Below are 26854 nucleotides of genomic sequence, written 5' to 3'. Positions count from 1 at the left end.
TTCTACTCCTGTGCTGCACCTTCACCAGCTGCAACATCAAAGTGAGAAACTTTAAGTACTTCAGTATTTAGAGGTTTTTCTGAAATGGGAGATTCTGCATAACCAGTACTTTGACTTTATACATAATTTATTTATACATCATTGGCTCATAGGGGTCATTTTTCTGGACTGGAGTACTTTTACTTTTGATACTTGAAGTACATTTTCCTCATTATACTGACATGCATTCACTCATTTTCAATGCAGGACTTGTAATGCAGTGCAGTACCTGAGTAAACGTCTTTCTTCCTGCTCCTTCGCCGTAGCAGTTTGTGGACAGCCAATCAGAGCTGGGCCCCGGCGTCATTACCTCCCTCCCATCAGGCCAGCTGCAGTCTGATTCACAGACCGTCACCCAGCTGTGCTGCCTTGCTCAAAGGCTCCATTTAACCCAAATGAGGATTCGGTGACTCAGAAATGTCTGAACCTTCATGCTTCGTGTTCGGGATGATGATTTGTGCTCTGACTAAAAGACTCCAGGCTTCAATTACTTTCACTTAGTTAATTATAAGTGGACTCATTAAACACTGGCTCTTCATCTCCTTATAATTAGTGCAAATTACAGAGAAAATCATCAGGGAGGCACAGAGCTGAATGATAACACGCTGCCAACATTTCTTACACGAAGCCTCTGAAGCTGACGCCGACGACAAGTAGAAATGTTTTATTTTTATCTGCTAATAAATACTTATTAGGACGATCATCATGAATGACATTTCTTTAACTTTGGAGACGTTCGTGAAGTTCTCTGATGGTCCTGCATCGATTCATCACGTTTTCTTTTTCTGATATGAACTATGAAGAAATGAACGCTGAATATTTTATTTCCAGACTTGAGGTGGATTTTCTAGTTTTTAATGAAACTTCTGTGGTGAAACTTTCAAACTGAACATTTTCATTTTGTCTTCTCTCTGAACTGGTTTTGACTTCCAAACATCGCGGATCGTTAAATCCTTCAGACATCTGTGAAAAAGAACAAAGGAGCCACTCAGCGCTTTAGAAAACTCGTCTTTATTGATCCTCCTCATCCCTCCATCCTGCTCTCTTCTCTTCTTATAAAAGCTGAATATGTACATCCTCTCTGTATTCACAGTATTTACACAATGACGTGAACGGGACAGGTCGCCTCTTCACACCTGCAAAGGTCGACAGGAAGAGGCCTGAAATACCACCTGTTGCCGGGGGAAATATCACCCAAATCTCTGCTTATTGGCTGGAGGTGTTGCCTGGCAACGGCAGCTTATCGGATTAATATCTGGTAACGGAGCTGTTTTCAATTATTTATCTATTTTTTTAATATTTCATAAGCTGAGGAAAACATGAGGAGTGACCCTCCAGAGATCTGAGTTAAAAAACAGACCGATCAGAAGTATTTTATGGAAGCCCAGAACGGCCAAAATAATATGAATTTTATAGTTTTTACACTGTGAAATAAAAAAATGTTTTTAAATTTCCCTCCTCAGTTCAGCTGAAGGTCTCTCTGTACGATCGAGGTGAAGAAGAGAAACCACAGAAAGGAGCGAACGTCGCTCCGAAAGCAGCTTTGAGGAGCTGGTTCCTTTCTGATTCTTCAGTTTGTAGAATAAAAAGTGAAATCTGTGAAGCAGAAAACAAGCAGAACTTTACATTCAGCAGGACGAAGAACACGATTCCTGATCGAAACCAGTCGAGTGATTCAGCGTTTCCCTGTCCACACGAACGACCGTGAGGTGAAGCAGCTAAATGGAATTCAGCCGTGTTTGCTTGTCCCGCTGTGGCTCGTTTCACGTCACTCTGAAGCACATGAGATCCCTGAAGCATGCAGTCTGTGAGTGACTGTGAGCGTCACAGGTTTCAGAGCAGCAGAGTCACAAAATAATCCTCCTCAGCCTTCAAAAGAACGTTTTCCACTTTCAAAAGGCCGCTGTAGCTTGAATGAACGTGAGGCTTAGTTTGACTCTTGCAGATAAAAGGCTCTGGTTGCGGTTTCTGTTCCCATAGACCACCAGCCACAACGGGTTTCACGAGTCGAGACAGCGGCCCGGGCTTCCTGCAGCGTCTCCAGCTCACCCACACGTTCCAGTGCTGACGGCCCGAACACACGAAGTCCAGCGAGAGGCGACGGAGATGAGCGAAAACGCCTCAGAGGACCGACGGCGAGCGAGCGCCAGGCGCCGCCGACGGGATGTCACATTTGTTTGAGGCGCCGTCGTCCGTCTGCGTCGCCTCAGAGCGCCGCCGTGCGCATCCAGCCTTCAAGATTTGGTACATTTGGATTGGTCTGTTACAACAGTGACGTCGGACCTCCTGATTGGTTCAGCAGCAAGAAAAAGTCGATGTCCCTAAAATCCTCTCAAACGTCTCTGAAAGACGTCTCAGCATCAAAGATCCACCTGTGCATCCATCAAACATTCATCTGTTGTCGTAGAAACCATTTACATCCACTTTTCAGTCCGTCAAAGACATTCATTTGTTGCCATAGCGACTCGTGATGGTCGTCTCGGCGCGACCTGATTGCGCGTCATCCACGTCAACCTTAGACTCTTTTCTTGTTGTGGATTATCCTCGCGGTGGATAATGTCCATGTGTCCGTCCTGCTGTCGGCCAGCCAATCAGGACGTGTTGTAACATTCGTGTCTGTCCGTCTGTCCGTCTGGTGGACGTCCAGCCGTGACTTTGGTCAAAAAAAGTCTTTCCTTTAAAAAATCATCATGGCAACATCCCTCCGTCCTCCTCCTCAGTCTGTCTCCTTCTTCCTGTCCTCCAGGTCGAAGTCCAGCACCAGCAGTTTGGTCTCCTCTGTCCCATTCCTGCTGCCGGCGGCGCACACCAGCCGAGTGTCGGACGCTCTGATTCGCCACACGACGCCTCCTGTGGAGAAACAAGACACCTGATTGGTTTGGGCTCTTTCACAGGTGAGCGTACAGCGTGTGTGTGTGTGCATGTGTGCGTGCTGTCCTCACCTGATCCCCGGCTCTGCAGCGCCACCACGTCTCGCAGCCAGGCGCCGGTCCTCAGGTCCCACAGCTTGACGGTCCCATCGTCAGAGCTGGACAGAACCAGACCTCTGCAGAACTGCAGGCACGTCACCGCCGACTGGTGCTTGTTGGGACCTGAAGGACACATTGGACTGTGACCTCTGACCTACACACACACACACACACACACACACACACACACACACACACACACACACACACACAGGACTGCATGCTCTGTGTCACAACTCATTCATGTCATGCCACTAGAGGGCAGAAAGCCTCCAGAACAAACTGACCTTCAGTGTCTCTGTATCGTGCTGTCATGTCTCATCTGTCTCCCAGTCAGTCGGTTGGGGACAGACAGATTTAGGCAGATGTCTCCTTGTTGTGTTGTATTAAAAGTACGACCAGTGTGATACGACTGTCGCTCAAACGCCACCTTAAAACAAGCAAAGTTCCCAGAATTCCCACGACGGCAAATGTCTCATTTTTGGGAAGATATTAATCTTCAGTCTCTTCAGCTGCAGGACAAAGTACTCAGATCCTTCACTCCAGTGAAAGTACTAATACTGTGAAAATACTCCACTGCAAGTAAAAGTCCTGCACAAGCGAACATGAATACCATCAGCCAAATGTACTTCAAGTAAAAGTACTCTGTTATATAGATTCACTTCTACCTACACGTCTTCTCGTTTCAACTTCCTGCCTTTTACTGTGCTCTCCTTCATCTCCTTCATCTCCTTCGTCTCCTTCTTTCCTTCACTTCACCCGCTTGTTTCCTTCATATCTCTGTTCCCATGTTTCCTCTCTTTCTCTCAGAGGACTGCAGATGTTTGTGTAAGTGTGACTGCTGACTCAACAACACACACACACACACACACACACACACACACACACACACACACACACGCACGCACTCACCTTGCAGTGTGTGCAGACACTGTCCCGTCCGGATGTCCCACACTCGCACCGTGGAGTCGGCGTTCCCGGACACCAGGATGTTGTCACGCAGCTCCATGCCGCTGGTCAGTGATTGGTGGCCCGTCAGCGTGTGGACACACCCACCTGGACAGGACACACACAGTGTGAGGTCAGCTGTTTCAGGCTCGTTATCGCAGCTTCAGGCGGATTCAAAGACGCGACGTGCAGATGTTCACGTGCTCAAACAGTTTCAGTACCTGTCTCTGCGTCCCACACTCTGATGGACGTGTCCAACGAGCCGCTCACCACAAACGCACCATCAAACTGCAAAGAGAGACGATGGCGTGATTTTCTGTCCGTCACACACACACACAGTTCAGCTCTGGTCACGCCTCCTCTGCTCAGGTGTCTATGTGTGTGTGCGTACCTGCAGTGAGTACACTCTGTTTGTGTGTCCCTGCAGCGTGTGCAGACACGCCTCCGTCTCGGGGTCCCACACCTTCACCATGTAGTCGTAGCCGCCTGACACCACGCGGCGGCCGTTGTACTGGACGCAGCGAACCGCCGCCACGTGGCCCGTCAGCACGTGCTCGCAGCGGCCCGTCGACACGTCCCACACGCGCAGCGTCGTGTCCCGAGAGCCCGACACCACCCTGAGAGAGAGACGCATGATGTCACCACAGGGCCGGCCAATCAGGTCAGGCATGAGAGTGAAGCAGAGGTTAGTGAGAGTGTGTGTGTGTGTGTGTGTGTGTGTGTGTGTTTACTGCACATGGAAATGTGTGTGTGTGTTAAGCATGTAGATGTGTGTGTGTTCCTGTTTATATGTATGTGTGTGTGTGTGTGTATATGTGGCCATGCTTTTAGTGAGTGTCTGATGTGTGTATGTGTGTGTGCGTGCCTTCACTATGTACAGTGTATGAGTGTGTGCAGTGTGTGTGTTCGTTATTCTGTATGAGTGTTTATGTGCAGGTTGTATTTAGTTTTAGCATGAATTCATAATGTGTGTGTGTTTAGGGGGGTGTGTGTGTATCTGTAGTCAGGGTGTGTGTGTGTGTGTGTGTGTGTGTGTGTGTGTGTGTGTGTACACTCATTATTGTGTATATTTCAGTGTGTGTGCCTCATTCTTCTGTGCATGTTTGTGTGTTTGTGTGTGCATTTTAAGTTTGGTGTGTGTTTACGTACAATGAACACAAATAATGTTATGCGGTTACCATGGAGACGAGCAGCATGCAGTGGGCATGTGTGTCATTAGAGTGTGCGTGTGTGTAAATCTTTGCGGGTGTGCAGACGTGTGTGTGTGTAGAAGTGTAGGCTTAAACTGTGTGTATATGTCCTTTTGTGGTGTGTGTGTTACCGGTTGCCGTGGAGATGCATGCAGCGCACAGTGGACGTGTGTCCGTACAGCGTGTGGACACACTCGCCGCTCTCGGCATCCCACACCCGCAGCGTCCGGTCGGTGGAGCCGCTGATCACGGTGGCGGCCGCCATCTGACTGCACCAAACGCCGCCGGTGTGACCCGTCAACGTCCGCAGACACTGAGAGACGGACGAGGACAGAGACGCTCAGTCGGTGTGTAAAGGGACAGTTTCACCTGGAGACTAACCCTGGTGATGTCACAGTGATGTCATCGGGGTCATCTTGGCTTGAGCCCAGAAGGTTTTAGATTTCTAACAAAGTCTGTGTTAAAAACTGGCAGTGTAAAGTTTCGAATGTCCAGAGAGCGTCTGAAGAAAGACGCAGTCCTGTTGCATCATGGGAAACGTAGGAGATTGTTTTAGATTTCTTCATTTCTTTATTTCCCACTAAATCACTGCGGTGTCACATTTATGTGACCTCGTCCAGCCTGAAGATGAATTCTGTCATCAGACACAGTGACAATAGAGCTTCGTTCAGTCTAACGTCAGTTACACAACAACATCCATCGAACGTCAGCTAACGTCAGCTAACGTTAGCAGAGCTGCTGGTCACATCAGACCAAATACAGACTGCAGTGAACAGAGCACTTTACTACTTTTATTCTGTGACTAGAAAATAACAGATTTGGTTAAAAAATAACATTTATTTCAACAATTTAGTTCAACCAACACTAAACAAACCAGGAAGCATCATGAATTCATCAGTGTTCACTCGCTCATCTCTGTGTGTCATACACTCATTTTTCAATTACACAAATCCCAATACCAAAAAAAAAAACATCAAGGTAAAACCAACAAATTCATATCAGGTGATGCTGCTGATTAAATCCATCAATGTATTAATTAGCACACAAATTAAGTTGTGTGGCGTTCACAGTCTGCTGGGAAAAAATACTGTTTTCTACATTTCTCTCACATTCTGTGTGTGTGTGCGTGTGTGTATAAAAGTATGTGTGTCAATATTTGTTCCACTTTCACGGCCCTTGAAGGACACACACACACACACACACACACACACAGTTTCACCTTGAAGGTGTTGTAGTGGTGGTTGCCATGGAAACAGAGGAAAACTTTGCCTTGGCAACTGTTGCTGAGACACAGAGAGACGCTGCGGCTCACTGCGGCTCGCCGTCAGCGAGTGACAGACTGACTGTCATCACGCCGTGCCAATAAAGTTCGTTCAAACTCAACGGCTCTTTTACAGAGACGAGCCTCGTCGTCCCTTCGGGCTACAGATGAGGGTGTGTGTGTGTTTTTCTTTCTGCAGGGAGCACAAGACTCTCCCAACACACACACACACACACACACACACACACACACACACACACACACACACACACACACACTCACTCACTCTCTAAAGGGCAGGTCTAGACAGAGGAGAGAGCAGGTGTGTCTGCTTAAAGAATGTTCTACCGAAACCAGAGAGACACTGAGTCGGTGTGTGCGTGTGTGTTCCTGTGTGTGCATTCCTGTGTGTGTGTGTGTTTGCCTGTGTGCGTTCCTGTGTGTGTGTGTGTGTGTGTGTTTCAGTGCGTGCTTGCAGTGGAATAAGTATTCAGGTCCTTATGTAAAAGTACTAATAACACACTGTGAAAATACTAAGAGTAAAAGTCCTGCATTCAAAACTTTACTAAGGTAAATGTATGTAGGTATTATCAGCAAAATGTACTCAGAGTATTTAAAGTAAAAGTACTGATAAAAGTGTTCCTGTCAGTGTGTTTCTCTCTGCTGTTTGTGGATTCATGTTCCTGCTGCGTTCATGTGTTTGCTGTATTTTCCTGCTGTCGATGTTTCAGCTTGAGCTCACTGAACTACTTTACATCCTGTTGCTGCTTTAATGTACAGCGATGCATCATGTCCGTCTCTTCACCTTTAACACACACACACACACACACACACACACACACACACACACACACACTGTTGCTTGTGGACTCAAACATGGTGGCCTCGGGCGGCTTCAGTACACACACAACTCAAATAACCTCGACGTCACGCCCTGACTGACACAACCGCTCCGCCTGCCATCTATTCGACTTAATTCCACTGCATTCTTCTCTATTCAGCCACATAAGCTTCGCAGTGTCCGATCCGGTCATGCTGACCTACATATGAGCCTCTATTGTGTCTTATTATATTCTAATTCATGAAGCAGAGCGTCACAGTCACTGCCATCCCTGAGTATCCTGCTGAACTTGTTCTTAACTCATTAATTAGTGTTTAAAATGGAAGAAAATGGTGTAAAATGTCTTGTTTTGTCTGAATAGTCAAAAATCCAAAGGTATTCAGTCTAATTTCATATTTACCAAATAAAAGCATCAAATTCTCACAACTGACAAGCTGGAATCAGCAAATGTTTTTTCCACTTTTGCTTAAAAAAAAATCAAATTAAATGCAGATAAATTTGTTTGATGCGTTTTACATCCACACACGTGATGTGAAGACGTGGTCCAGGTACAGTCACCTGGATCTTTTTCCCCGCAGACATTTTAACATATCGCAGGAGGAGAAGCACAAGTGTAAACAATAAGATCAATGATGGCTGAATTCCATTTAGCTGTTTACTCAGTTTCGGAGTCCTGGTCACGCCATGAAGAGCTGACTTTGGATTACTGGATGGTGCTCAGTGCTAATTAGGCATGCTAACATGCTAAACTAAGATAATGAACATGGTAAACATTACATCTCCTTAACATCAGCATGCTAGCACTGGCACAAGGAGCATGTTAGCATTTAGCTTAAAGCACATCTGTGCATAAATACAGCCTCACACAGCTGCTAGCATTGCTCTGTCTTCCACTAGCAGCTACGCCAAAGACAAAATACTACATGCAGTACACTCAACAGTGAAATAATACTCCACTGTAATCTGAAAAGACACTGTGGCAATACACCTCCTGACACACACACACACACACACACTCATACAAATGTGTGTTTATTGCTCAAGCAGCAGAAAATCGTGATCTACATAATCAATACGTCTGTCTCTGCTGACATGCAAACACTGCGGCCTACCTTGCCAGTGATGGCCGACCAGACTTTGAGCGTGTTGTCGTCGGAGCCGCTGACAATCAGGTCGCCACTAAACTGGAGACACGTGATCACGTGATCATCGTGACCTTTCAGCACCTACGAAAGAAAAACAGGACAGGCGGATTTAATGACTCTCAATCCATGTTGACACATTAAACACACGGCGGCCGGCTGAGTCAGCGTGTACGTGACTGTCACTATGTACCATGGGTTCTCGCGTGTCCCCTTTCCTCCAGTTGTTCTCTATACGGTGTTGGCGAATGTAGGCTGATTTCCACGGACTGACCGCCCCACCGGGCCGCACGCTCTTCCTGCGGCGAGACGACGCACACTCGGATATACCTGGAGAGAGGATGAGGGACATGAGCAAAACAGAGCTGAAATAATCAACTGAACAATCAGTTAGCAATTACCTGCTGACATTTCTTAGAAATCACTAGCAGATAAGCTAACAGCAACCACAGGTATTAAACCAACCATAGTGTACAGTAACATGAGCTAAACATTAGCTTGAAACCAACAGGATTCGTTTAAGCTAACATAGCTACTTTTCACAGACATCATCATCAGCTAGCAACAGCAACCACTAACATTAGCTACTGAGTCTGCGGTAATTTGGTATTAGCTAAAAATATCTGGTGTAGTGCTTGAAACCAACAGCACTCAGCAGTATGTTTCATTTAGTATTGGCTAACATAGCTAGTTTCATTGGAATGACTCATGTAAGCTAACATTAGTTTAACTGTTACGAGTGCTAACATTGCCTGAGCTAATATAAGTTTAATTTAGTTTTATCGTGTTAATGAGAGCTCACGGAGGCTACTGTAAGTTTTACTGGTGTGACTGAGGCATAGTACAACATGATGTACTGTGATTTTACTGAGAGGAGTTTACTGTAAGCTAACACCAGAGCTAGTTTCATTAGTATCTAACTGGCATTCTGCTAATGCAGGTTAGCTGCATTTATATTCTCACTGAGTGCTAGCTAATTCCAGCACTGCTCCCACTGGTATGACAGGGGTGTAGCACAAATACAAATTAGCCTCATCTATGAAGCTGGTGAGCTGCAGCTAACGTGGCTTCATTAGTATGACTGTGGCGTGGTGCTAACGCGAGGTAGGCTCATTGGTATGGCTGCTGAGCGCTGGCAGTGAATCTCGACTGACTGGCAGAACGCCCAGAGAGAGAGAGAGAGAGAGAGAGAGAGAGAGAGAGAGAGAGAGAGAGAGACACACACACACACACACACACACACACACACACACACACACACACACACACACACACACACACACACACACAGAGCCACTGCATTGCGCTGAATGAAGGAGGAGTGACTGACTGACTGACTGTGTGTGGCTGTATTTGCATGTTACATTCAGGACTGAAAGCTCTATACATGCAGTAAGCTCATGCCTCTATTTGTTTCTGCTTTTCATATTCGGCTGCTCAGGCACCACAAGACGAAGCCTCACCACAGCTTTTCTACATTTTCAAGGTTTTGGGAGAAAATTCATCATAATGTACTAAAACAAAACATTATGAAAGAGCCAGCAGAGAGCGAAGAGGAGGTGTATAACAAATCCCATTGAAAGACCAAATCTAACATGAATTGATTCCACTAATAATCAATGTCTGATAAATCTTCTGAGCTCCACCGTTTCCCAAAAACTATTAAAAGCACATTAATGAGTCACACTGTTGCTCTGGCTGACATTACCATGAACACACACTGTAGTTTAATCTGACTCTCTCTCTCTCTCTCTCTCTCTCTCACACACACACACACACACACACACACACACCGTCCTGCTGCCACAAAAACTACAGCACCAAATGTGAATTCATCCGCCGCAGAAAATAGTCCCCAACAGAAGCATCATTTCTTCCTGTTGGAGTGATGTTTGATAAAACTACAGTAAGCAGCTCTTTTAGAAAATGAGCCACAAATGAAACTATATTCAGTATATTTGTGACCAGGAATGCAAACAACATCTTACAAATACGAAGTCAACGTTTCTCCAACATGACTCCACTCACCACAGACATGTCTGATTAGCCACCGAGCAAACTCAAACCAAGAAAACACAACATTTATTTCATTTTACCTTGTGAATCATACGACATGACAGACTAAATGTTCTTTCACAACCTTCTCCACACCACCAGGTGTGTAATTCATTGGTTTGTTTCTCCCTAAAAATGCCATATTTCAAGAAATTTCATCTTAAAAATATCAGAATTAACATATATGTGTGTATATGTAGAGAATAACGTAATTAAACTAGATTCACATAAGTATCGTTAAGGAAATGACATCAGTGTCTTCAGTGGCAGCGACAGTTGTGTTTGTGACCAATAACACTGCACATCGTGAGTGGGAACCAATCGGCTCGAGGCGGAGAGCCACAGACAGGAAGTCAGAAAGCACCGAGACCGGACTCACATTATAATGACTGAATAATTGTGTTGTTCATATGTAATTATAAGCATAATAATGTGGAAACAGATGAGAGAAGGCCAACAGAAAGCGTCAGCGAGTAAACAACAACAAAACACACAAAGTCCGAGCAGTACCTGGCAGAGCGTTTATTTACTGTCTCAGTATGTTGGTGTTTACCTTCCTCGCGGCACTTCTCCCTCCACAGCAGGTTGTCCTCAGCCAGGATCCTCCAGTACCGGCAGGTCTGAGCGGCCTGCAGCAGGTCTCTGGGAGGCAGGAAGGTCAACACGTACAGGGCTAACTGCAAACACACACACACACACACACACTTCAAACGCTGCTCCCAGTGGACAATGTTCATCTGTCACAGGTGACTCTTCATCAGAACATGTGCGTACCTCTTTGGGCAGCAGGGATATGAAGTCTCTCTGGAACTGGGGCTCGATGACCTGCATCATGTGCTTCACCTGGCTGGTCTCACACCTGTCAATCAACTCGTCAAGAGCCAATAGCCTCTCGGGCCCACTCCACGTCTGCAGGGGTGGAAGAGGAGACGAAGGGACGGAGGATGAAGAGGAGGAGAAAGAAGTAGGACGTTTTCGACTCTCTGTTTACTCTCAGTGTGCGTTTCTGTTGTGTGTATTTCTGTATTTGTGTGTTTCCGCGTCTCTGAAATCATTTGAACTTCTTCCCCAGCTGGAAAAGAGACATCCACGGTTTTCATCTGTGTGTGTGTGTGTGTGTGTGTGTGTGTGTGTGTGTGTTTTCATTAGTTACATAAGAACAGCTCGGAGGCAGCACTCGTCTAACGCTCTGTGTTTACGTGCAGGAAGCGGAAGATACTCACATACACACACACGAGTGTGTGTGTGTGTGTGCGTATCAGTGTTGTCTTAGCAAATCATCTTAACTGGGTGTAGTTTGTTTCTGCTTCAGTGTTACACGAATCTGTAATGAAGCATGTTATGTAAGGTGCGGTCATTAGCATCTGACGACTACCTACAAGTAAATATAACAGTAAATTTCAGGTTTAGTGAGGAAGAAAGGTGTGTTCGCTGACCTGGAAGGTATGAAGCCAGTCCTGCAGGCCAGAGGGGGGCGGGCCTGAGGTAACGCGCCGGCGCTGAGCCGAGTGCCCATTGGCCAGCCGCAGGTCGCCGAAGGTGGTGGGCGTGGCCTGAACAAGACTGGAGGGGCTGGGGGTGGAGACACAAGGACATTTGCACCAGTTAGCATTTACAAGCTAGGAAATGCTAAAAAAAGAGTTATAATGACCAAATATCTGTGAGAAAAAGTGTTTTCTGGTGTGAGAGTAAAACACACCCAGCGGAGTGCTAACAGAAGACTAACAGAATGCTAACAGAAGGCTAACAAAATGCTAATTATTGTGGAGCAAAGACTACAACTGAGAAACTATATTTACTTCTGATCTACGTTGTTGGACAACAACAATATCAAAAACGTCACTGTGTTGTTGTAGCTAGCTGCTGGTTAGCGAATGAAAGCGCGCGTGTTACCTGAGGTATCCGTTGCCTTTGCAGTGCTTCTTCCCTGAAGGGAACGGCCGGCCGTCTGGACCGTGATCCAGCTTCCTCTTCATCTGGTGGTTAAAAGACAACGACAGAGACAGAAACACTCATCTGTGCTCGAAGTAGGAATCAATCAAACCACTGCGACTCCTAACTAGCCTTGTTAGCATGCTAACTTTGGCTAACCTTTAGGTGCATCATCGCCACCATCTGAGAGATCCCAGATCTTACTCAGTTTTGCCCGCCTGCTTCCAAACCTCTGAATCAGCCCCATATTTTCTTTCTTTTATTTTTTTCAGCAAATCAAATATTTGGCTGATTGACGGCTGCAGGTGGAAAACAGCTGAGCCACCTGGAGCTTCGCAGGCTGGATTACGAACGTGAACAGCATCTTCTGCGTAGGAGGAATGGCCACTAAAAAGGGCAACAAGCATGGACGCTGACGGAGGCCCATAAACCACTAGATTTCTTAAATCTACAAGAAAAACGTGAACTGTTCCAAGCAACTCTACGTCAGTCACTAATGATGGGTTACGCCAAAAAACACCCGTCCCTGAAGGCTGGATTATCAGGCTGCTGCTGCTGCCTGTAACACCTTAATTTCCCCTGCAGGGGATTAATAAAGTCTTATCTTATGAGACACTTTGCGAGGATTCACTGTGTAATATCTGTCGATAAACTGTATTTTCACCATAGAGGGAAGTAGGAAATGTCAGTTTCTCAGGCTGTACTCTTGAAGCTTGAAGCTCTGGACAAAGATGAACAAGAATCAAATGAGTTTTGTCTGAACTGAATTAGTTTTCACAGATTTCTAATGTTTCATTCACCGTAGTAGCTCACAGCCGTGGCCTCCCTGATCAGAAACGAGCCAAAATGAACACATAATTAACATTTTATCTGATCATCAGCAGCTCCAGTTTTGCATCTAACACGGAGAACGCAGACGAATCGGACTTGTTATCTGCTGAGATCAGACCGTGTGTTCATGCGGCCGGCGGAGGAAAAAAAGTTCCTACAAACAGGCCGCACAGCCGTCCACATCGATGAGGAGATCCAGATAACCTGCAGCCTGCTGTGTAACTACGAGAACAGCGAAAACACCTACGCTGCTCAGCAACACGAACGCAGCGACCCGGAGGTCTGAATCAGCTTTCTGTGTCTGTCCTCAGTGAATGAACGCAGGAATGCAGAAAATCGCAGGAATGTCGCCGGTGCAGCGCTGGTCTAAAATAGAGCAGGACGCGCTAACAGGCTGCTCTGCGTGCACACACACACACACACACACACACACACACACACACACACACACACACACGCAGGAGGCTGGAGATGTACAGGACAGTGTGTGTGCGTGTGTGTGTGTGCGCGCGCGTGTCCTTCTTCCTCTTGGCATCCTTATGTGAACACAGTGTTATCTGACTGGCTGCATAATCTGAGTCACTTTACAGCAGGAAACAGCAGAAGAAGAAGACGCTGTGGAGACGCGTCCCCGAGCTTTGCTCAACACGTCCCCGTTCACAGCATCAACAGCATACGGCCGTGATTTCAGCTCCGCACTCCGGCCTAAACTCATAATCTGCTTTTCATTTTCAGACCTGTTTTTTTTTTTTTTTTTTCCCAGTGTTGGTGGATTTTTAATAACAGATGTCGTCTGTGTGGCTTTCATTAAGCCCAAAAGAAAAACTTGACTTGAGGATGAAGGACACAGAAATGTGTTTAGTGTTAAAAGCAGAACAATCCAGCTCTGCTGTGTTTCACAGGAGAAAACATCTGCATCTGGACGGAAAATCTCTACGTTCCTATCATACGCTGACTTTATGGAATTTGCATTTCTTCTCTGAAATGTAAAAGGTCATTTTCAGCGAGCTGCAGCATCTCTGTAACATCACCACAGTGACGTATGATGAGCACATGAAAATCAGTGGATGACACTGCGACCTTTCACTGACCTGTGTGTCATTTTGACAACATTCACTGTCAACCTTGCCCCTATTATCTGTATTTTCAGTTTCTATGCTCGCATCCTGCAGTTTGCGTTAGACACTAAACACGAGTCTGATCTGAAGTCTTTTCATAGATTTGTGCGGTTTAGAGCAGCTCTACTGTGTCAAATCCCTCATTTCCTTCTGTTTTCATGCGTATGGAAGCAGAACGTGTCAATTTTTAAGGTTTTAATCTTGTGTTTTGTAGCTGTGAAGACAAACAGGCCCTGCATGTTCACCCAAAGACTTCAGCTGACAGCAGCTGTGCTGTGCAGGGTCCTTCTTTAACGGAAGCAAAGGGTTTTGATAAGCACCTGATCGTCAACTTTAGCTTGACTCTGATTTTTATTCCAGCTGCTGTTTTATTCACCTGGAATAAACCACATTTGAGCAAATTCATGCAACTTGCAGCAGTCTGAGGGGCTTCAAAGGCTGGTCGATGCGCGTTGATCTGCTGAGGCTCAGAGCACAGACACCTACACAGAGACAGCTGAGGCTGATCAATAATCAATAATCACATCACAGAGAGAGAGAGAGGCCATGAAATGAGGAGTCTCTCCCTCTCTGTCACACATCCGCAGTGGTCCACGCGCACGCACGCGCACGCGCCGCTCAGGCATTCCGCTGTCAGACAGAAACGCCTCGTCATCCCGGTGCCGAACGAACCTGCCGAGCCTGAGTACCTGCAGACAGCCCGACACGAGCCCACGACCACAGAGGTCACACCGCGGCGGCCGACGGCAGCTCATCGATCAGTCCCTCCAATAATCAATACTCACTTTGTAGAAGATGAGCTTCAAGGTGCCGTAGAAACCCATGGCTGCCCCGGTAGGTAGAGTCCTCCCGGACACCGAGGAATGCACCAATACCACCGCTGAAAACGGAAACGAGGCGAATAAAGGCCGAAATCCACCAGAGGAATATCCCAGAATGAAGCGGCGTGACGTCAACGATCCATCCGGTGAGCGCGTGAATCGATGAGGGGAATGAAGCGATCAGCTCGAGCGCAGTCCGCCCGTGCTGAGCTCGTGCTGCTGAGGAAGACTCTCTCTCTCTGCTCAGCCTCAGCGTCGCTCGACCTCCACAGGAACACGCAGGGACATGCCCGCCTCGCGAGGGGGAGGGAGGGAGGGGTGGAGCCCCGCGCACCGTGCGTGCGTGTGTGTGTGCGCGCGCGTGCAGCAGCCTGATGAGAACCCTGAAGAAAATGTATCAAATTATCTGACGTGACGGACAAACGTCACTGCGGCGTGAACCTTTTTACATTTAGCCCGAAAAGTCAAAGTACAATTTTCAGGTACTTGTACTTCACTCGAGTATTTCTATTTCCACCGCGTTTATTTGATAGCTTTAGTTTTTAGCTCCTTTGCACATTTAGATCGTAAATCAGCTGATAATTACTGTTATTACAGGCGAAGACGTCAGATGATCCGATTCTGAACTCTGCACGATGAGTACTTTTACTACTTTAAGTGTATTTTGATTTTTTGATACTTTTGTAATTTTACTGGAGGGTTTGAATGCAGGACTTTTACTTGTAACAGAGTATTTTGACAGTGGTACTGCTACTTCTACCTCAGTAAAAGATGTGAGTACATCTGTTTCTGGGTGTCAAACGTAGGAGTCGAAGACGCTGAATGCTCAGTTTCATCACAAGGACTCATGCTTTGATCAGATATTAATTAAAATTTTATTAATAAACTGCGACACATCTGAGAAGTTTGGCTTCTACTTAAACTGAATAACTGATTTTTAGCCACATGGACGCAGCGGGAACAAGCTGTGAGGACAACACTGACACGTGCTAAAGGTAATATGGCTAACTTGGCTAACTTATCTACACCTCCAGCTGAGCAGCAGTAACATGCGTCTGTCTGCTCGACGAATGAAAGTCCAGTTTTGACTTTTAGCTGTTTTTGGTCTCCTCCACCACGTCCAGCGGCTGGCCTCCGACCAACCGACCGAAGGACGACTCAGAGCCGGCAAAAAGTAGACCGACCACACGGACAAGAAGCATCACTGAAACGTGAACACATACCTGCGTGCACGCACACACACACAGTCATTTTCTCTCTCTCTCTCTCACACACACACACACACACACACACACACACACACACACACACAGACACACAGATGCCCAGCAGGGGGTTGTTGGAGGTCACAGCTTTCTCACAGCTGATTGACCTTAAGGTTGTCACACAGAAACTCCCACAGGCTTTCTCACACACACACACACACACACACACACACACACACACACACACACACACACAGTGAGGAGGTGCTGGGGTATAATTTGGGAGGTCAAAGTGTCACACAGAGCCTGGAGAGACAAAACATTCCCCCCTCCCTGCGCCTCCCTCACCTGTTCAGCCTCCTCCTCCTGTTTTCTCTGCTAACCTTCTGCACCTCCTTTTCTCTCTGGACTCGGCTCGTCTTCACCTGGAGGCCTCAAGGCGTCGACACAAAACCCACCACTCCACATTCTGCTCTCCCTTTCCTTCACCTGAGTCCTCCTCGTGTCATTTCAATTCGAAATTACGCCGGCGGGTTAAAGAAAGAAGGCCGGAGCTGATCTGTCTGCTCGTGTTCAGGTCGACGAAGGACTCAGGGAACACCTGTGGAGTCTCAGGTAACCAATGTTGTTTTCATGCATGAATCTTAACATGTAGCCAGCAACCAAAGACGTCAGACAACCAAACAAACAACCCCCCACACCAGCTGTCAATCACCTGACCTGCTCTGATCCCGCCCCCTGGCTCCATCATCATCATCAATCAGCCTCATCAGGTGACCTCTGACCTCTGGACTCGTTAATCTGTAAATCTCTCTCCGTGTGTCATCATCTCGGTTTCTATCAGCGATCAATCCCATAATACCCTGAACGTCATCCCTCGTTCTCTTCTTCTTCTTCTCCTTCCTCTTTCAGCCTCCATTCTTTCCTTTCTTCGCTCTCTTCTTCTCCTGTTTCTAATTTCCTCCTCCTCTCCTCTCCGTCCGTCTTTTCTTTACGTCTGTTATCAATTCTCACCTCCTCCTCTCTCCTCCTCCCTCCTCCTCCACTCCTCTCGGTGTCCATACTGCCATAAATCTGAATGCAACATCTCCGTCCTTCTGCTTCCAATTTACATCTTTCTTTTTTTGGATGGGGACTATTTTCAGCGGCGGATGAATCCACATGTGGCGTTGTAGTGAGTGTTTATGGCAGCGGGACAGTTTATGTGGGATTCAGTCAGAATAAACGACGGTGTGTGTGTGTGTGTGTGTGTGTGTGTGTGTGTGTGTGTGTGTGTGTGTGACACCACGGAGAAGGAGGGAGCCAGTAAACAGCCTCCGTGCTGTGTGCAGACGGTGTGTTGTTGAAGACTAAAGAACCAAACCAGCATCTATCCAAGTGATCTGGTTGAGATGCAGGTGTCCTGGTGGGGGACTCTGGTGTCCTGTGGGGGGGCTCTGGTGTCCTGTGGGGGGCTCTGGTGTGGGGGGCGCTTTGCTGGCTGGTTCGGCTGGCTAACAGCTCACAAACACGCTCCATGTTGTCACCTGTTTGTATACGAGGTTTTGATACGTTCACCGTTGGGTCAGAGGTCAGAGTGAAGAAGAGCACCTGGCCGCCAACCAACCACGAGTCCTAAAACTCAGCTGAGGAAACATCAGCGACAACGTCGAGGATTTAGAGAAAAAATCTACGGATGAGGAAGTTTTGTTTAAAAACTCTCCCTCCCTCCCCCCCTCACCTCCTCACTCCCCCCCCTCTGGTATGCAGACCCACCGAGTCTCTCCCTCTGATGATCCCATAAAACCTGAAGCTGGTGTGTGTGTTATGTGTGTTGTGTGTGTGTTGTGTGTGTGTTGTGTGTGTGTTGTGCATCGAAACAGCTGCCACACTTGAGGACAGTGTGTGTGAATTCGGCCTGTCGGTGTGTGAGTAACATCTTCAAGTTCAAGTGTGTGTTGATGAAACCTCTTCTGCATGTCCGGGAAAACACACATACTCGTGTGTGTGTGTGTGTGTGTGTGTGTTTCATCCTTGCAGCTAACTACTCTCAGACACTGGAAACAGAGAAAACCACTTCAAAGACTGAGGCAGATGTGGCCTCTGTTTGTAGTGTGTGTGCAGTGTGTAGTGAGTGTGTCCTTTGTGTGTGTGTGTGTGTGTGTGTGTGTGTGTAGCATGAGCTAGCTGGATTAGCCTAGTGTGTGAAGAATCAATAGGGAGCGCGAGGGAGCGGATCAGAGGAATGTGTGCAGGATTGATTTCGGGCAGATGACGTTTCATCTCTGCACAGTCGAGTGTGTGCGGTGAGTCGAGTGTGCGCGGCGAGTCGAGTCCGGCACAAACTGGATCTCTTAAAGCTGCTTCATGCTCCGCAGAGGCCGCGTCACAAACAACAAGCAGCCGAGCCCTGCAGGCTGCGGCTCTGCACACGTTCAAAGTGCTCTTTGAAGCTCAAACAAGTGTTTCTCTCACTATGTGAGGAGACATGAAGCGTAACGATGCTGCAGCTACATCGTGCAGATCTGTCCAGCTCCCAGCGGGACGCCGGCGTCCCGCTCGCCGCTTCAGTGATGCACGAACCGATTGGTCTACCTCGCTGTCAATCACTGCACCAACAGGCCTGGTCATCGTGGTCCGAGCTGCATTGGAACCGGACTCCTCTGTTTTTTAGATTCTCCCTGATGGCGAAATGAGCTGACTGTGTGATTTATTGGTGATGATGTTTGGTGAACTATCCACATTCCAGCTGTTGACCTTTGGCCCCTGAGGAGTCGTTCAGATTAGCGACGAGGTTTGATTTGACTAAAACTAGAGAAGAAGTCAGTCTTTTATTTCACAGGTTTGAGGCTGCTGTGAGCTTCCTGTCACTGTGAACTGAACCTGCAGACGTGTGATCAGACCGTATCTAAGACCAAACATCACTTTAGACCAGATCCAGGTCCAGGTCCAGACTCTAGGACCAATGCCAACAGGATCCAAATACAGAAGCTGCTGTGTTTCCAGTGGGACCGATTACAGAGGTGCAATGCAGCAAACAACAGGTGCTTTATAAAGCAAACACACACACACACACACACACACACACACACAGCCGCTCTGCAGTCCGTGTGTGTGTGTTCATCAATAATGAATGCAGGAAGTGTTGCAGGGATGTAAGGGACTTAGTGCTCATGTATATTTTAATGAGTAGCTGTGTGTGTGTGTGTGTGTGTGTGTGTGTGTGTGTGTGTGTGTGTGAGCTGCAATCATTCTCAGGGGAGAAATCGAGACTCAGCTTTGTCCACAATCAAGAAAAAAGGAAAAGAAGACAGAAAGGAAGGAAGGAAGGAAGGAAGGAAGGAAGGAAGGAAGGAAGGAAAGCTCACTCTTGTGGTCTCTGAGGAAACCTTCAGCTCAGAGTCTGACCGACAGTCTCAGTTTGTTTCCATCCATCCATTTTCAAAGTGCGCGTTGAAAACAAACCAGTGGAAACACCGAAAATGACAAACAGAAGTGGAGTTTTCAGCCTCGGCCGATGTGGGAAAGCTGCTGCATCAATAGAAGAAACAGAAATGTCTGATTTCCGTCATCTGAGCTTTGATTGGACCTCTTTGACGACGTCTTCTTCTTCTTCTTCTTCTTCTTCTGCCATCATTTAGCTCCAGCAGCTCCTTGTGTTGACGTCAGCAGTGGACGGAAAGTTGAATGTTACAGCAGCACGCGGCAGAAAAGACGACCATCAGCACAACTGTGAGACTTGTCAGCTTTTCTTTGTCTCCTGCTGAATTATAGGAAGTTATTGGCTGATTAACGGACAAAGACACTCAGTCGTGAGCGGCGCTGAACTCTCGCTCCAGGTGTCAAACACCACGCCGGCGTTCAGCTGCCGGCCACGATGGCGTGAGTGAAACGAGCTGAAGGAAGAGAAAGTGACGGTGAAGACAGGACAGAAAGGACGGAGTGAGAGGACGCAGGACGAGGACAGAAAACAGGACGAGGAGCGCGAGAACGTCTGAAGACTGAAGGTTTTACTGGTTCCAGTGTCGCCTTACAGACAGTAAAACACTGAGCGTGTGTGTGTGTGTGTGTGTGTGTGTGTGTGTGTGTGGAGACAGGACAGCAGAGCACCTGTTCCTCATTGTACCATGTCCTAAAAACACACACACACACACACACACACACACAGACACACACGTTTGCCGCGGCGATGACGCAGACAGGAAGCAGCTCACCTGGTCTGTCTGAGCTGCTTACTGTTTGTGCTGCCTTCAAGGTTTGAAGTGAATCAGGTTTTTTTTAATTCACAAGGGAATAAAAAACAAACAGGTTGTTTGCAGTCATGTGACGTTAAATCCAGACGGAGGGCAGGAAGTGAAAACCACACAGGACGAGACGGAGGAAAGTTCTCACTGAGCTGGTTTAGATGGAATTAAGAGACAAAGGTACGAAGAGGAAGTCAGATCATGTGTTGATGTGACCTTTACGTGATGAAGAGGATTTTTCAGCTGAACTGACAGATTTGCTGCTAACGACTTTCTTGGCGTTTGGTCCTCGACCTCAGACCACAGTGCTGGCTTTCGTAGCCTTTATCATCCTGCGGACTCACCGAGCAGCAGACGTTCAGTGCTGAATGTTGACGTCTACGTTACGGGTGTTTGCTCGGTTGACCGCTCGCAACGGTCCGCTGAAACGCCGCCAAAGACGAGGAGGTACGTTCATTAACAGCGAGTGTATGAAGTATTAATCTGGTTTATGTCTTCAACTCGGGCTCACAGGTTAAAAAAGCAGCTGATGAATCAGTCGCAGTTAACGGCTCCGCGTTAAATAACGTGAGCGGAGTCGATCTGAGGCCGTAAACTGACTCTGATCCACGATCAGGACTGAGCTGGACTCGCTGCCATGAGACCGCCATGAGACCAGAAGGTCGCCGGTTCAACCCTCCGTCCTGCTGACGAGCACAAGACTCCAGGAACGCTGCCGCAGCTCCAAGAATGTGTGTGTGTGTGTGTGTGTGTGTGTGTGTGTGTGTGTGTGTGTGTGTGTGTGTGTGTGTGTGTGTGCGTGTGTGTGTGCGGGGGGTGCGCTGACTCGGCGAGATCAGCGTGGTGGACCTGACTGGAAAGCTGCCCGGTGCTGGAATGTGACCTCGTGCATGCACACACACACATCCAGTATGAGGGTGTGTGTGTGTGTGTGTGTGTGTGTGTGTGTGTGTGTGTGTGTGTGGTACCACACTGTAAAAATCCTGCTCTGAAGCTGTTACCTGAGTAAAAGCACGTCAGGATAGTCGTCACGTATCAGCGAACAGTCAGTGCTCGACGTGCTCGTGTCACTCCAACCCTTCCACCAGACGTCTGACATCTAGTTTTCACTGGACTACAGGTCTGTCCTTTGGAAGATCCGTCTCTTCCTGTCGTCCACGTGGACGTTACAAAGGACACTTTGATGTCCATCCTTCCTGCAGACTCTCAGGGTCTCGTCCTGAAGGACGCTGACTGAGGACTGTGTCCACATACCAGACATACCACAGCAGCTAATGTGCCTGTGTTCACACCAGTCATCTGACCCTGGACTGATCACTGTGTGTGTGTGTGTGTGTGTGTGTGTGTGTGAGTGTGTGTTAATAACATGCAGAGGTCATGTGTTTCAGAGCAACATCTGAGTGAATTATCAAAAGGGCTGAATTTGTCGGCACTAAAATGAAGATAAAACCTCTGAACTGAGTGTATATCATACCTCTGTGTGTGTGTGTGTGTGTGTGTGTGTGTGTGTGTGTGTGTGTGTAATCTTCTATATGCGTAGTAATCTACAAAAAATGCTCTTAGATTACAGAGCGCGTTTCAGCAGATTAGTGCCCCAGTTTTTCATCGTCTGCCTACACACACACACACACACACACACACACACACACACCACATGCACGCACACACACACACACACACACACACACACACACACACACACACAGTAGAAATCAGTCATCGTCTGATCTTCATCAATCAGCTCACGTGCTTTAACTGAATGAAAACCACCGCGCTGCCTCTAGTGGCCGCAGAGAGAACTACAGAACTGCGCCTGCATTCACTGTGAAGCTTCCCATCATGCTTAGGGGGTCACACTGGTTCTGTACCAGTATGCCTCTGTGTGTGTGCGTGTGCGTGTGCATGTGTGTGTGGTAAACCAACAGTTCCCATAGGAGACTTCATATCCCATGATGCCGATGAAGTCGCGAGAGGAATCTGAGGAATGTTCACTGCTGCACATTCCTGCACACACCTACTGTGTGTGCGTGTGTGTGTGTGTGTGTGTGTGTGTGTGTGTGTGTGTGTGTCTAATTCATCCATCTGAATGAATGCGGTTATTGAAAAAATGATAATAATGTTAGAATAGTATAAAAAGTACAAATACTCTGTATGTGAGTACAGTTTTGAGGTACTTTCTTTTCATGCCACTTTCTCCTTCACGTCGTCTCAGAGGGAAATATTTAGTTTGGACCGACATTTGTCTGACAGCTGCAGATACTTTCACATCAAGACTCCACACGTGTGATCACATGACGTCTTTCACACAGTCCAATGATCGCTATCGATCGATCGATCACAAGACTGTTTTATTGATTAATCGATTCAGTGTTTTACTCAATGAACTGTTTGTAACTGTTTAAAACAAAGGAAAGAATTCACTATCAGGAGAAATGAACGCTGAACACACACACACACACACACTCGCACACACACACATACACACACACACACACACACACAGTCACACACTCGACCTCCCACACACACACAACAGTTGGTGTTCATTGTGTTTACAAAGACGACAAAACAGGAGACACAATGGCACCTGAATGCCACACACACACACACACACACACACACACACACACACACACACACACACAGACGCTGATGTCATCAGCTGGTACCTGAACACCACAAACACACTGTGCATTACTGAGCCAGGTGTGTTTTCTGTGTGTGTGTTATAAAAGCCTCTGCTGACACACACACACACACACACACACACACACACACACACACACAGAGCAGATAACGTGTGCGGCGTCGCCCCCTGCTGGCGGCCTGCAGAGCTCAGCGATGGTTCAGTGTGAGAGGATGAATGGTGTGACTGGAGCCTCATTTATTAAATTACTGCAAAGCATCGAATAAATGAAGGACTGAGGACTTCTTGGGTCCACGTGGACTCCAAAACACCACAAAGGAGCCCAGATCCAGCAGATGTGGGTCCACAGCTCGGACTCGTGTCCAGGATCAAAGACATGTTGGGAAATACTCTTATTAAATGGAGTTAAAAGAGGAAATAAATCAGTTTAGTGTCAGTGTTCAGAGCAGAGGATGTAATGACGTCTGTCATCCTGCAGGTGGAGACAAACACCAGCAGGTTACAAGCTGGGTGAAAACTTCACTCATGCAGCCTTTGAGGTCTGAGAAGATCCATCTGAGGACACTTTGACCAGGCCGCCTCACACAAATACCCACAATGCCTCCTGCTTCCACACATGCACAGTACATGCTAACAGCGTAAAGCTAATCCTGAAGACGTCGTGTCTAAAATAAGATGCACAGTGAGAGGCCGCAGCGTCCTCACGCAGACACACAGAGACAGACACACAGAGACAGACAAAACAAGAGACAGACGCTCAGCCCTCTGCTGCGTCCTCAGCGTCAGCCCCAAAACACTGAACTCTGAGCCGTACTGCAAGTACGAGCAGTAGAAGTACTCGTGTGTGAGTGAGGTGTTCCTGTCAGTGTGTTTCACTCTGCTGTCTGTGGATTCATGTTCTGCTGCGTTCATGTGTTCATTCATGTTCCTGCTGTGTTCATGTGTTCATTCGTGTTCCTGCTGTGTTCATGTGTTCATTCATGTTCCTGCTGCGTTCATGTGTTCATTCATGTTCCTGCTGTGTTCATGTGTTCATTCATGTTCCTGCTGCGTTCATGTGTTCATTCATGTTCTGCTGTGTTCATGTGTTCATTCGTGTTCCTGCTGTGTTCATTGTTTATGTGTTCATTCATGTTCTGCTGCGTTCATGTGTTCATTCATGTTCCTGCTGCGTTCATGTGTTCATTCATGTTCTGCTGCGTTCATGTGTTCATTCGTGTTCCTGCTGTGTTCATGTGTTCATTCGTGTTCCTGCTGTGTTCATGTGTTCATTCGTGTTCCTGCTGTGTTCATTGTTTATGTGTTCATTCATGTTCTGCTGCGTTCATGTGTTCATTCATGTTCCTGCTGCGTTCATGTGTTCATTCATGTTCTGCTGTGTTCATGTGTTCATTCGTGTTCCTGCTGTGTTCATTGTTTATGTGTTCATTCATGTTCTGCTGCGTTCATGTGTTCATTCATGTTCCTGCTGCGTTCATGTGTTTCTCCTGCTGTAGATGTTTCAGCTGGAGCTCACTGAACTCCTTTACATCAGTGCGGCCGTCCTGTGAGAAACACGTATCTCCAAAAAGTCTGACGAGCTCAGAAAACAGGCTGTTTTCAGCTTTGTGACGATGACGATACGAGGTTTTCACTGGACAGCAACACAACAACAGGAAGTCGGTCCTACCTGGCTCTGCAGGTGAAGCGATGGTGACGTCACCTCTGTGTCCTCCTCCTCTTCCTCCTCTCTTCCGTCACTGTCTCCATCCTCCTCATCCTCGTCTTCCTTCTCCTCCTCCGCTCCTTCAGTCTCCCCTCCCTCTGCCTCCTTTTCGCCATCCTCTGTCCGCGCGATCTGATTGGCCATTTCCAGGTGGGCAGTGCCGAAAGGCTCGGACGGACAGGACTCATCCTCGATGGTTACTATGGCGACTCTGACCTCGTCGTCCTCTCCGTCCTCCTCGCCTCCTCCTCCTCGGCAGGAGGAGAGGAACGGAGAGGAGGTGAAGGAGGAGGAGGCGGAGATTGGCGTGTGCCCACCAATCAGCTCCCTTCGTGCTTTGTCTGCGGCGCCTGCCTTCATCATTTCTGTCCCCTCCTCCTCCTCCTCCTCCTCCTCCTCCTCCTCTTCTTCTCTCCTCCTGGATTGAATGTTCAGTGTTCCGTCCTTCCCTCCTCTCTCTCTCTCTGCCAGTCCATCTATCCTCTCCTCCTCTTCCTCCCGCCTTTCTTTAAGCTCTTCGTCCATCACTGCTGTCGTTCTTCATACGGAGGAAGTACAAAGACGCATCCTGAGAAGACATGAAACAGACACGGACACGTTAACGAGAAGGCCTCACTTCACGTTAAGAGCGCGCTGCAGCGCTGCATGCTGGACCTCCTGGCGCTCTGTAGCGCCTCCCAGCGGGCACTGGTTCATCCAAAGAGAGCGTTTAGAGGAGCTGGAGGCAGAGACCAGCAGCGGCTTCTCTACAGGAAACTTTACGACGTGAAGAGAAAAACAGGAGAGGATCAAACAGCGTGAGGCGACGGCAGAGAGCGAGCAGAGCGACGTCTTCACTGCAACACAGGAAGTGGAGTGAGTGTGTGTGTGTGTGTGTGTGTGTGTGTGTGTGTGTGTGTGTGTTTTAGCAATGATACTCTTCACTGAGTTTTGATTCACACTTAAAACACGTTTATATTCTCATTACAGCTCAGACCACGACTGTTTTCTTCGTATGTGCCATCTTTAATTAGCTGACAGTGGTTTCATGATCTGAACCTGTCACACCTGATGAGGGCTCCTGTTCCTCTGCCTTCACTCGCAGTGTAAATAAAGTTTATTTGAACGCTGTGGCCGCAGAGACTTGCACAGTGTGAACTGAATGTCTTGTTTAAAGGAGGTTTTACTTTCCCTCCTGTAGCATCTCTTCGGGAGCTCTTAGCTTGTCTGCAGGCTCGTCGTGATCTCACAGTATTTAACGTATTTGGTGTTTTATGTTCTGTAGTATCAGTGCAGTACTTCTATAGTATCGGTGTTATTTGTAAGTTATCGGTCTGAAAGTGTCAATAACCGTCTTAAATGTTCTTGATTCAGAGATAAAAGTTGGAAAGTAAACCGGACTTACCTTTAAAAAACAGACTTTCCCCTCCAGCTCGAGCGGACTTTAAATTTTAAACGCCGGGATTTCTTCTTCTTCTCCTCCTCTTTTCTGTCTGTCTCTTCTCTTCTTCTCTTATTTCCTCTCGGAAGCTTCAATGTTTTAGTTCAAGCTCCACCAAAGCGGCTTTATGTTTAACTTCACCTCCCCAGTTTCGTGTTTTTGTACTTTTTCCATCACAAACTAACTCCGTTGTCACGTGCAGCTTTGTTGTTTGGCGCAGATTGATGACGTCACGCGCCCTGTTTACGCGCCACTTGATTTTTGAGCAAAATTTGTATTTTTTTAATCTTTAATTTTATAGTTCACTACTTTTAATAATGACAATACTTGAAATACTTTATTACAGTTAATTCATACCGAAATAATAATAATAATAATAATAATAATAATAATAATAATAATAATAATAATAATCCAATTTTAATAGCAATACATGTAATACATTTACTTTAAAAAGATGGTATAATGGTAAACTATGAACACAAATACCAGTAAAAATACAGCTGA

The 26854-nt window shown here is 47.1% G+C and overlaps 1 protein-coding gene across 2 annotated transcripts; it reads right to left on the bottom strand.

The window, feature by feature from the left end:
• Window positions 1-863: 863 nt before the first annotated feature.
• LOC143317046 (F-box/WD repeat-containing protein 7-like) lies at window positions 864-26553 on the bottom strand. 2 transcript variants are annotated; one of them, XM_076724973.1, is made up of 14 exons: window positions 26312-26553; window positions 24892-25495; window positions 12339-12421; window positions 11882-12017; window positions 11220-11354; window positions 10999-11122; window positions 8584-8720; window positions 8361-8474; window positions 5278-5459; window positions 4348-4573; window positions 4178-4244; window positions 3921-4064; window positions 2982-3131; window positions 864-2889 (listed from the first exon to the last, which is right to left on the bottom strand). In XM_076724973.1, exons 2-14 carry the CDS (start codon window positions 25450-25452, stop codon window positions 2756-2758), a joined length of 2193 nt encoding a protein of 730 aa, XP_076581088.1. In that variant the 5' UTR covers window positions 25453-25495; window positions 26312-26553; the 3' UTR covers window positions 864-2755. The 2 variants fall into 2 exon arrangements, with proteins under 2 accessions (XP_076581088.1, XP_076581086.1); XM_076724971.1 differs by lacking the exons at window positions 24892-25495; window positions 26312-26553 and adding an exon at window positions 15112-15390 and having other exon boundaries at window positions 898-2889.
• Window positions 26554-26854: the final 301 nt, after the last annotated feature.

The sequence above is a fragment of the Chaetodon auriga genome, chromosome 24 (assembly GCF_051107435.1).
Source record: "Chaetodon auriga isolate fChaAug3 chromosome 24, fChaAug3.hap1, whole genome shotgun sequence".
Classification (NCBI taxonomy): domain Eukaryota; kingdom Metazoa; phylum Chordata; class Actinopteri; order Chaetodontiformes; family Chaetodontidae; genus Chaetodon; species Chaetodon auriga.
The sequence above is the reverse complement of the archived record's forward strand: the minus strand, read 5'-3'. Positions and strand labels throughout refer to the sequence as shown.

Coding starts and splice junctions, on each gene's coding strand:
- LOC143317046 (XM_076724973.1), bottom strand. CDS start 25,452: ATGGACGAAGAGCTTAAAGAAAGGCGGGAGGAAGAGGAGGAGAGGATA. Junction 8,475..8,583: donor GGGACACGCGAGAACCCATG/GTACATAGTGAC, acceptor TTTCTTTCGTAG/GTGCTGAAAGGTCACGATGA. Junction 2,890..2,981: donor GCTGCAGAGCCGGGGATCAG/GTGAGGACAGCA, acceptor GTTTCTCCACAG/GAGGCGTCGTGTGGCGAATC.